We start from the raw sequence: 12,150 nt of genomic DNA, 5'->3' as shown, positions 1-12,150 counted from the left end.
CGAATGTCTAACACAGTATTTCTTTGTTTGTTTCAAGTTGCATTAATAATATCAAAGCCCATGCAGAAGTAGGTATCATTTTGAACGTTTTAAATAACTCTTTATTCAATGTTGCAAAATGTGTTGAAAATGAATAAAGAGTTATTCGAAACGTTCAAAACTGCCTACTTCTTGGCTTTAATATTCCTACTACGTCTTACCATAACCTCCAACCACTATACTCCATTGTTTCAAATCCTTACAGTTTAATTCCTTTTTAAAATATATTTATCCATAGGTACTCTAAGCACTGGTGTTGATGTGTAGCTTGAGTATGACTGTTAAAGCCAAGAGGGTGGAGAAAATCGACATCAAGCGTCTTTATCAAGATGATGATGTACTCGACCATCTTGGTTTTGACATTCGTTCTCCAGCTATCATAGTTTAAAATTTGTATTTAAAATAATGCAAATTATGAATCGAAATAGCTTTTACGTTGCCATCCATTTCCTGAGTTTGAAGTATTGATCTTGGATCCTTTCACGCCGCCAATCAAGTAAGCGATATCTGTCAATCAAAGCCTTAAATCAGCTACTATTAAAAGTTAGCCAATATGGAAAACATATTTTATTGTAAGATCTTTAAAAGGACGTTAAACTTTCGAATGATGAAGAATATTGTACAAAAAAAAAGATTTCAAGTAGCGCCAAAGAGTTGACTATTATATGAGGTCAAACTAGAAACTACAAATTTAAGTTAAACTGCGGTTGATCATTTTAAATAGTGACCCATAGTTTTTGCAAAATTACGACAGATCTAGGTGCAGATTCAGAGGGGTCTTGGCCATGCTCCCCCAAAACTGTTTTTTTTTTGCCTATTATAAATAAGTAAAAGCAAACATGTTGTGTATAAGGTTACCCATTTATGACGTCAAATATAACTTTGTGACGTCACGGATGACGTAACTATGGGACTTCACGTTGTGAGGTAATTATAAATTGTCATGCCTCCCTCGTTTCTAACCTCCGTCGGTAGCCAGCGACATGTTGTACCTCGGTGTGGTCATCTCGCCAACGTTTGTCCAGCTTTCCGACCAGAAGTTATACATTTCGACAAAGTCCGGACCCCGGTCTTGTAAGCTTTTTGCGGCGCCAACTGCCGGCTTCTTACGCCGCTGGCCACAAGATAACTGGTAACCGCCGAAGACAAATATCCGACCTTGACATAACCAAGATGTTGCCTGCTTCCTATGAAGTTTTTGTTAAACTCAGAATAACCTTTTTAGCTTGAAAAATTTTGATGGCTGTTGTAGATAGACATAGTTTGTATTCTACAAGATCACGTTGCTTTATAAGGCGAACTATTAAGCCGTGTATAATATAGCGTCTTTACAAAAGAGCCTAAAAAAATGTCTAAGTTGAAAACAGCCCGGGCATCCCATGGCTTGCGATATTTTATGAAACAAGTTTAGTGACCCTTATAGTCTACATAAGCGTGTATAATTATGCCTTAATTCAAAGATAATAAAGTTATTCTGAAGTTATCTAACATATTTCAATAATAACTCGTGATATAATTTTGGTACAGCTTTGATATGCAACACATGTAAAGAAGATAAGAAAGTTTACCACTTTCTCCTTATATTGTGAAACCAAGTAAAGTTAAACAAAAATCTGTAACTCCGCAGTGAAACTCTTGCTAGCAACAACATAAGCCTAAACTTTAGGTACCTCCATATTTATTGTTTATCTATAGTCTTTTTACTTTATACTTTTTCAGTGAATAAGCCGGCCAACGCATTCTCGTTTTAATTTTTAACCCTGATCGAGTCATCTGCCTCCGAAACGTCGGTTTTTAAGAGCGATCTCTATCTATTGTTACGTTGCCTGGTGGAGCAAGTTCTTATTCTAAACTTGAGCGCAAATTTGTACCGAATAAGTAGGCAGCACTGGCTCCACAGCGTGGTGCAATCATGGGCGCCATGTCAGTCCATTTCTTGTCGACCAGGTTTGCCACATCGCCGTGTATTATTCCGTTCTGTGGGTCCACGCCCCCGCAAAAGCAGAAACCGTTAATCAACACTACAACTGCGCTGCCTGCAAGTCCTCGGTCATTATCCAACTGAAACATAAATTACAACACTGTATAGTCATATATAGGTAAAGTCAACAGCATACTGTAGTTAAAAAGATAAAGTCAACAGCATAGTTAAAACAATTAGCATCTAACACAGACCTGGGCAACATACGGCCCGCGGCCCGCCAAGCAGTTTAATCCGGCCCGCGGTTTGTTTTCCTTAAAGTACATACTAAGCGAAAACCAGAGTGAGTTTCTACATGTTTGGTTGTATCGTAAACACTCTTTTCAGGGACGGATCTAGTCATGACCCCGCCAAATTCGATTTTTAGCTTGTTTGAAATACAAAAACGGAAATTGTTTTCGCGCTTCACGCGAATCTATTTTGTCTTTCTCGTATCTTCCGTGCAATTTTTGGGAAACTTTACAGACAAATAGCGTCCAATGCACTGTGGCACTCTCTTCAAAGAAAGTTTAACAAACTTAGCCTAATATTTAAAGATTTTTTGCGCGTCGAAAGTAATCTGTCTTTAAAATATAAACGGAATCTCTACCCTTTTCTAAACTCTGAAATATACCGATTCACATCCTGTAAACGTAATTTAGTTAATTCCATGTTGTGTGTTTTTCCCGATTTTTATCGTCTTTGTAATATGGCCGCTGTGCCGCAAGTAACACATCGGTAACTTGAAGCCTAAAAAATGTTTTTTGTACGAAATTTTTACATATTTTAATCTTAACTTTTGGTTCAGCGCGCCCCACAACTTGATAAACGCCAATACATCAAGCAATTTACATTTTTTGTCTGTGCTCAATGCTCCCCCCTCAAAATCTCAAATAAAGTTTGCATTTTAAAACAAACATAGTCGTAATTTTTTCGCGCTTCGCGCGACGTCCTGTGGCCTTCCCCAAATTCCACTTAAATAGCACATTTTCTTACAACTCCAAACGTAATAACAAATTTGCTAACCTATTTGTTTTATGACGTCATATTGCGTGAATTTGAGATCCTATTTTTGATTTGGCCCGCCACAACATTTTAGGTTTCTCATGCGGCCCGCGGTTAAAAATAATTGCCCACCCCTGAAACACTATCTAATCTCTGGCCGTTTAAAATACTGACCTGTAAATTTTCCCACTTGTTGTTTTTGACTTTGGGCGAGGTCACCATCGATACATTATTTCCGTTGGAGTACATTAGCGCTAAGGCAGTGAATTCTGAAAAAAGGGCCCGTAATAAGAGAGATTGTAAGCTAACAAAATACACATAAATTGTTAGGGATGTCGGATCGGAGCCGACACCCGATGATGACAAGTGATACTCGTCCAACACTAGGTTGATCGCTGCTGACCCAATACCAAACTGACACTGCTTTTTGGCCATATGTTACAATCTTATTCAGCAATTTTTTTTTTTTTGAAAGTTTTATTTATCAGAAAATAGCAAATTAATATCTGAAATAACCAATTTAACAATTGAACTAAGCTTCCAACGCCAAAGCTAGTTTTGACGTTATACCTCGAAAATATACAAATAAAAGTTAAAGTTTATTTCTGATAACTTTTGCCTATTGTACAATTGTAATAATTTAATTTGATAGAACCGCGGTATTCTTGTTCTTAGTATCGGGTGTCAAAAAAAGGCCAAAATAAAATTCAAAGTACTGGACATACCTACGAAATCTAAACCAAAACACGAAGGTTTAGTTGCACAATTGATGAGTCTAACCTTCGTAAAACAATCCACCCCATCGTAAAGGCTGTAGTTCATGCTTTCTTGGTCGAAAGTGGGAGTCCATTGCCTCCTCAACCAGATTTCGACATTCTACGTTTTCCCTCACAAGAGCCTAAAATTCAATTCAATTCAATTTTATTATTTTGGCACATAACGTTGATACAACAACAAAAGCAATACGAATATTTAATATGCCAGGAGGCACCGATACAACCAACAGGTTTACCAGTCAAGGTTCCCCTTTCACAATATATATTAGCAAACACAAGAATTATTTAAACGTATTAATACTAATTATTTAAATTATTATAAGTTTTTAAATTATTTATTAGTAAGACTCTGAAAAGATCATCCCGACACCAATAAATGAAGCAGTCGAAAACAACAAATGCATATATACCAGGAAATCAACTATATCAAATAATAACGCCAAAAAACAAATATTACTGGAGTAGTGAAATAGCAAGTTAGAATAATTGGAGAAATGTAGCTTTATATTTAATTTTAAATTGGTGAAATTATAATGAAAAAAAGCGACAATATATAACTTGGAGTAGGGATGTGCAAAACTTTGTATGTTATTCCGATACCGATAGCCGATATTTCGGCAAAAGTATCGACGATTACGATCCAATATCAAATTACTTATCACATCATGATGTCGAGCTACTCGGCCTTTTTGGCCTGGTATAATTCATTATCAAGGTTCATGACAGATCCGCGCATAGTGTAACCAAACAACTTACCTGTTTGCGTATGTTGTCTGTAATGTAATCGTACGGGATGTTCTGAAGCCGTATGTGCTTGAATAGAGTTGGGAACGAGGCTCTTCGGGTGGAAATGTCAAACTCAACCCATTTCAGCAAAGCCTCGTAAACGACTTCTTCCTCACAGACCTGAATACAAAATACCCAACTAGAGAAAAGGTTTAAAAGCAAGATTTCTACCAGGTCTGACATGCTAAAGGTAAACATAAATACCATGGCTGCAGGCTTTTTGGGTCTACTCTACCATCTATTTTTTGGGTCTACCATGGCTTCGGCAAAATGTAGGTCCAAAATCCGACTGCGATATTTCTCAACATCCTACTTAACCAGTTTGCGTAACTAAAATAAGATTAATATTTCGCAATCTACTCATAGAGGTGTCATACAACTCATCCACCGACCATACATGGTTGGGAAAATGTGAACCATATTATGCTGTTCCACCTTTACAATTTGATAGTTTTACGGAAATTTTGAACTGCGCATGCGTTCGTCGGACTCGAGTTTTCGCCGTTTTAAATATATTAAGCATGAGTTTAACAGATAAACTTTGGCGAGACAAATTTCACGTTTTGTGGGCAAACAAAACACAAAGAAGACATAAGAATAAATAAATAGGGATTTAATGAATATAAGCATTATACGAACTACTGCAGTCGGCGACCCAACCAAATCAAACGGCGACCCATGAGTTGAGAAATAGTGGAATACGTTCACTAGAAAAATGCCTAAAATTGGTAACGCCGCATGTTAATTAGGTCGAGGTCAATTTTTTTTAATAAATATCACCACCATCAGTTAAAACAGGAAACATATATCTTACGTTAATCTCATCTCCCGCGAGCAACTGCGCCAAGTAACTTTCCTCCAGCAACGTGAAGCCGTCCAGTATTGTGATGTCGCTGAAGTTCCCACGGAGGCATTCATCAACTTTGTTTCCCACGTCAGGCAGTGAGTACTTAAGGCTGATATCGCGGAACCACAAAGCGTTCTTTGGTTCCAGCACTCCGACCATGTAGTCCGATAGCACGTCCATCAGGTCTGCACAATATGCAGTTCAAAGAGGTTAGACCAGTGGTTCTCAAAGAGAGCCACTTGGAATTGGGTAGAAAAAATGGATAAAAAAGAAGTTATTTATTCGGTTATAGGCAATAAATTGCTTATTTAACGCCTTATCTAAAAGCCTTTTCTCACCGGGTAACCGAGTCGGCAAGTACCTGATCTGAAACTGTGGGAGTGACGTAAAATTCCATTGGTTTGCCAAATGAAGTAATTCCATAACAACACCATGAGTAATAAACGTATTATCTACTGCTAAAAATCAAGGTATTATTAGCACATTTGTTCCAGAACGAACTACAGAATTTTTGCCAAACAATCAGACGCCCTTAGAAAATAATACAAACGACGCTAACCTTTTGTCAGAGTAAGATTTGCCACTTCCAGAATATCAGTCAGGACAGCAGGTGACAAATGAATTTCAGCTGTGTAGAGGAAGTTCAGGTATCTGCAGAAGGCTTCGGTGCTCAGTGAAAACAGTTCAACGGTTTTTTGATACTTTTCCTTCATCTATGGAGAGAAAAAACATGCGAAAAAAGAAGTACAACATCGCCTTAGACGCCGTATATACTCACATATGTGATTTTGGTATTTTATATCGCTAGTGCTGCATTGACTTAAGTGCACAACGTGACGTAATTTATTTAGTCATATGCCTTAAGTTGTCCTAAATTATTTCAGAATGTTTCAAAACGGAGTTTGTCTATTTTTTGGGTCAAACAGTTTTGCTGATTCAGTGTATAAGGATTATTGATTTTTTAACCATAAAATATATATTGATTAATGCAACTAACTTTGTTTTAACTTTACTTGGGTAAGTGTTTACTTGAGGACTATTTATTGGTAAAAATGACGTGACTTAGGAGTAAGTTAGTTTGCCAATGACATAATGAGTCGGACGCGGGACTCGGTACTCGCCGGAGTCGGTTTATTAAACTGGAGTCGGACTCGGAACTATACTCAAGACTACTCAAGTCGTCTGACGTTTGCTCAAGAAAATTCAGAACCGATGAGGCCGAACATTTTTTTTTAATATTGATTTAACGACAATCAGGTGGACGCCTTACGACTGAAGAAAATCTTTTGTCGCGATACAGCGTTAAACAAAATGAGAGATTCAGAGCAAATTAAATCAGGATGTCCGAACAGAATGTAATTCAACAAAGTAGCATTAGACAAAAAATACAACGTAATCTCTGACATTACTGAATTATCGACAAACAGAGAACAAATTGCGCTCAATAAAACGGACCTTTCGGTGGTTAAAAGTGGACACTCAAAAAACAAATGTATTGGAGTTTCAGAAGCTACACAAAAACAAGTACGAAACGTATATGTTATATTCAGTGGACTGTGACCTAATCTCAACATACAAAGAACAGCAGTAAGTTTAGGATTCTTTCCGTAAAGGTGGTGTGTTTTGGTCAATTTATAGAAAAAATGACGTTTAATATTTTTTTTAAATATTTAAACTGATGATACAGCCCACAATTTCGCTGGCAGACTATTCCAGAGTCGAATTGACTTGCAAACAAACGAGTTATGTATCATTTGGGTTTTCGAGCGGACTACGGGCTTTGTTAATGGGTAGCGAAACTCGAAGCTAACAATATCTTTTATAAATTTAGGTATGTATGATTGTAAGTAAGATGGTCCAATGTGATGAATTAACTTAAAGAATAGTGAGGCCGAACATTGTAAATCGTAATAGTTGCTTACGTATTAATTCGATGCTGTCCTGGTATGAATAACTTACCTCTGAATTGAACATCGTCTTAAAATATTCGCTAGATGACGCTAGAACGCAGCGATGGCAGGAAAATAATGTATAGTTGACTTTTAAAGTGATGTCACAATATGCATTGTCCGATCTTTGTCTGCAAACAAACAAATTCCTGAAAGCAATGACTTCTCAAACGTGGGGTCGCGACTTAGTATCTATTAACTTTACATAATGTGTGACATCTATATATAATTTTATTTTTCTGGTATTCAGTATGTAAATGTCAAAACTAAAAAATATTATTTCAGGCGCGGCGGATCCATTGCCATGTCTGTATAAATTAGGTATCTCCGATAAAAAGCAAATCTTGTTTTGATTTTTTAATCCGCATAAACGAAAACAGTTTAGCCAAATGGCGTTGTGCTTACACGGCGCTTTATCAAGTCAAAAATTAAGGTGTGCTGAATTAATTTTAAGTCGCTTTTGTTCGTGTCGCGCGATTGTTTTAAGACAAATTTTAAAAGCCCTGCTGTAACCAATTAAAAAACCTGAAATGGAGCCTTAATTTAAAATATTTAAGCAAACACTGCCTTGATATTTATGTCAACTAAGGTGACTACCTTTTTAAGCAAACGCCTTTATAAGCAAACGATGTCACTGTTTACAATAGTTCAACGACAACAGCGTTTGGTACCAGTATCTTAAATACTACCATCATATTAGGCAAGCCTTACTTGTTTAGTTTAGCCAAAAGGTTTCCTGGGTATTTATCAGCCTTGCAAAGTTTCTCCTTTTCTTTTCCGTGATCATCGCCGCTTTTGAACAGTTTTTCTAAATTGATCATAGCGTTGCTTTTTAAAGTTTCCGATTTCAACAAAACATAAAATTACTTTTTACATTTAAGAAATATATACCACCTGTTAAGAGCAAAATAGCAAAACTTTTCAAAGCTAAGTCGGCCAAGATTAGCCCTCCGAAATGAAAATGCACTAAAACTGAATTGCAATACTTTTCGCTGTGTAAGGCATTCTAAAGGTTTTTGCATTAGGTTAAAAATCATATATGCCACCTCTCATCTGTCCAGATTTGATCAGACAAAGTCATAAACGGGACGAATAATCGCTTTGGAGGCTCTTCTTGTATTCTGCCTAAAACACAAACTTCCTAAAACACAAACAAGCATACTTTCCACAGCCTTTGTGGTTGTACTTGAAGCAAGCCTGTCATGTCATACAGTCCTGGTATATAAGCTTCAATGTTTATAAGTAAAGTATTAAGCGACTATAGTGATTTGGCTTTACGTTAAACGTCCTGTCAGAAGCGCTAATGAAACAAAAACAGCAACAGCAAACTGATTGTCCTAAGTTTTGTCACAGCATTCTACAGCACTGTTTCACAAAATCTAGACCACCAGACATTTTCAAGGGCAACAGAGTTATTTCAAATTCAATGTCTTTTTATACAATCAGTGATTTGTTTTGCCAAAATAACTGTAAGCATACACCTGCGACAAGCTACTGAAAGCTTTCATCCTTCATTTATCAATATCTGGCATAACAAAGGTCATTGTCTGAAACTAAGTTGCTTTAGCAGCTGCACGTGTTCAGAAAACAGATTTGGGAACTACTCATCTACATACTCTAGTTGCTTGAGGCAGCTTTCCAAGGTGTGTCCTTAAAAGTGGCTAATGTTTAACTACTTGCCCATGAAGACGGGAAATCTTAGAAACTCCCACAATCGGTGTAACCTTAGTTTCGCCCACTCGTCTGGAGCCGCGATAGCAAACAACCAAGTGAGCTGAAACATGGCGTAGTGACTCCAGTAGAGCGTAAGCGCGATCTTTTCACTTTTCGCTAAACGAACCTAAGTTGTAAGGAAATCACTAGACCGCGACTCTATAGGCAAAGAAATTCAAAATCGTTTCATCGTTTACTCAGACTTTTTGTTTTTACGGTTTGTCACAAATGCTTTCTATAAATGCTTTTTTACTGGATTGCCTGATATCATTGCTTCCCGTCTTCCCTTTTTGTACTCGCAACAACATTTTCAGTTTTTAGGAACTGACGCGACGCGTTATTGTGGTGAAATCAAGCCTAAACCAAGGTAATTTAGACCAGAAGTATCAAACTTAAGGCTTACTAAGGGCTGCATGACATAATTTGAGGACCGGTACTTCAGCGGGCCGCAAAAACAAAACTAAACAACAAAAACTGTTCTAATCAAATATATTTATCGTGTCTGCACAATGCCTATTATAATTGACAGTGTAGATATGCATGCAGACGATTTAGCAACATTCAAAGCAGCAGGCTACAGTGGCATTAGAGTCCGTATAAAGTGTAATGTTTTCAAGCACCGCAAAACGCCACGAACCCACAATGTAGTAAAACTTTGCAAAGTAACTGACTTAGTGTTTGTGCGTGTCAATGTGAAAAAGGAGGCAAGCGGCCCGTTTGACGCATGTTTAACTTAACTGGTAAAGACCGATATTCTTAATTTTAAACACTATATTATAATATTGTTTTGGTTTAATTTGTCGGTAGTTAATTGACAATAGCATAAAGGCAATACTGTTAAAAATGCGCAATTATGGTGTGCTGAAATTCACGGGCGTTTTTGTGTACAAATCTAGAACTGACCCAGCTTTATTAGAAAAAACGCTATTTTAATGGTTTTCCGAGCCTATCAACGTTAATGGATTTGTAGCTATAATTATTTGTGATTTAGCATTTGGCTTTGCGAGTAAAATCGCCTGTTTACAATAGCTGCTTTAAAACAAGTAACGAATAATAACAGCCAAATGTTTCCTGTGTTCGTACGACACGTTAAATTTGTTTGGTGTTTTTTGACTTAGATCAGTGGTCGGCAAACTTTTTTTGTCGCGGCCCAAATAACTCTTTTCAGAGCTTTCGAAGGCCCATACGTAAAATCACTACGAAAAAAAGGCCGGATCCAGGATATTTGTTTTGAGTTTGAGGCATTAGATTGGCGTCACAAAGGTACGCCATAAAACAATTGTTCTTAGTTATCCTCGAACGAACTCGTGCGCAAATATGAATCTAAAATCTAAAAAAATGCGATTATTAGTATTATTTATGAGTGTAATATGTTAAAAATATTATACATTATCCATTGCCCCAGTGGCGTATCCAGGGGGCGGGAGTTCTTACCCCCTTTTTGTGATGGATATAATCGTTTTTTGTTCGTTTTTTGTCATGGTTTAACAAACTGTTCGAAGCGGGGTGCTTTTTAAGTAATTGGGTCACGCTTCTTAATCTAATGCGAAACCAAATTCGAGTGCATAACGCCGTTTTTGGTCTTTTGTTTGGTCGACCGTAAACGCTGGAAGTTTTTCTCTTTTGTTATTTGTTTAGGACTTAGGTTGACTGATTAGCAAGTGTGTATTCGACAATTGACAACGCTAAGCCAAACCTTCTTTCTTTTTTTCTCGCTAAAAAACGTCGAGTTATACGCAGTATGTTCCTTGCTGTTCGGTCTCTACACTAATATCCGATGTTGGTGTAACATCGACATTTGTTTAACTGAAGCAGTTTCTTAAAAGGAGGTATAATGGTGACTGTCGTGCGCGTTTCAAGTCTCCATTTTTAAGTAATGATGATTAACGCAAAATTATGCTCTTTAAGTATACTCTAAGACCATGGGCTAAGTGTGCAATGGACACAACTTATTAACCCTCAACCGCAGCTTGTAATTTAGGTGACTTGGCACACACACAGCTCGGCGCAGATGTTGTGCTAATCGTGGCATAATAACACCCGGAAAAAACGATCTTCGTTTAGTATTGCAGGTGATGAAAGACGTGCTTGTAATTTAGCGCTCGTTTCGTATATGGAACTTGAAAACTGCGCTGCTGATAGTCGAATTATGTGTGATTCTACCATAATTAAACACACATATTTCACGGTTTTGGTTTGTTTTTTTGCCTGAAGTTAACGATTGCACACCGTGACTTCGCAGCTGGCGCCTGACAGGATTGTCGACGACGCACGTGCTCGCTTTTGGTGGACGTATTTGTCTGTTTCTGATTAGTTTTTTTATCACATCTTGCAATCACCATTCTATGACGCCATACTGTCACTGTTTTATGACGTCATTATTCATTAACGTCAGACGAAATATAGGGGAATTCCTTAAGTTGAAAATTCAGGACCCCCTTTTTGATTTTCTGGTTACGCCCCTGATTGCCCCCCCCTGGAAAATTTTCTGCGGGCACCCCTGCTCACAGGGCCACATTTAGCACGTGGGCCACACGCTGAGACAATATAAAATTTCTTACTAGCTTTTAAAATACAATAATATATGTTCAGCATTCACGCGGCCCACAACTACATGATAAAATTAAACTATTAAAAAGTAGCTTGCGGCCCACTAAAAATGGCTGTGCGGCCCACAGTTTGCCGACCACTGACTTAGATGATCACCGCTATGGGCTTTTCGAAAACTGAAAATCAGCGCTATGGGGTTTTAAAAACTGATGAGAGTTATCATAATATGCTACTACTTAGTAGGTTTAAGATAAAATGTTTAATTGAGAATTAGGCGAACCTGTTTTGTTTACTACACAACAGATACTTTCTAAATAAAATTAGAAAATGTATATATTTCAGAAAGGTTTCTTCGAGCGGGTGTAGCCAACTTGGTTGTAACTGTAGATAAACGATGGTTAGTCAAACAGCAGACTACAATACTAATTCGGTTCTACGACGAACAACCAAGATATCTAATTACGAGTAACTGAACCAGACGTAACATTTTGTTGAACAACCTGAAATAACTTTCAGTGCTTGTTT

General features: G+C 37.4%; 1 protein-coding gene across 1 annotated transcript in view; it reads right to left on the bottom strand.

Moving 5' to 3' along the window:
• The window catches only part of LOC146139327 (kelch-like protein 12), a 38,985-nt gene extending 30,739 nt beyond the window's left edge, over positions 1 to 8,246 (bottom strand). Inside the window, exons 1-2 of the mRNA XM_083392404.1 lie at positions 8,074 to 8,246; positions 7,373 to 7,493 (exon numbers count right to left, since the gene is read on the bottom strand). Coding sequence (XP_083248530.1) covers positions 7,373 to 7,493; positions 8,074 to 8,183 — 231 coding nt within the window. The 5' untranslated portion in view covers positions 8,184 to 8,246. The remainder of the gene's footprint in view (positions 1 to 7,372; positions 7,494 to 8,073) is intronic.
• Between the last annotated feature and the right edge of the window lie 3,904 nt (positions 8,247 to 12,150).

Source organism: Ascidiella aspersa, chromosome 6 (genome assembly GCF_963924565.1).
Source record: "Ascidiella aspersa chromosome 6, kaAscAspe10.2, whole genome shotgun sequence".
NCBI lineage: Eukaryota > Metazoa > Chordata > Ascidiacea > Phlebobranchia > Ascidiidae > Ascidiella > Ascidiella aspersa.
Note: the sequence above shows the minus strand (reverse complement) of the source record. Positions and strands in the feature narration are given on the sequence as shown.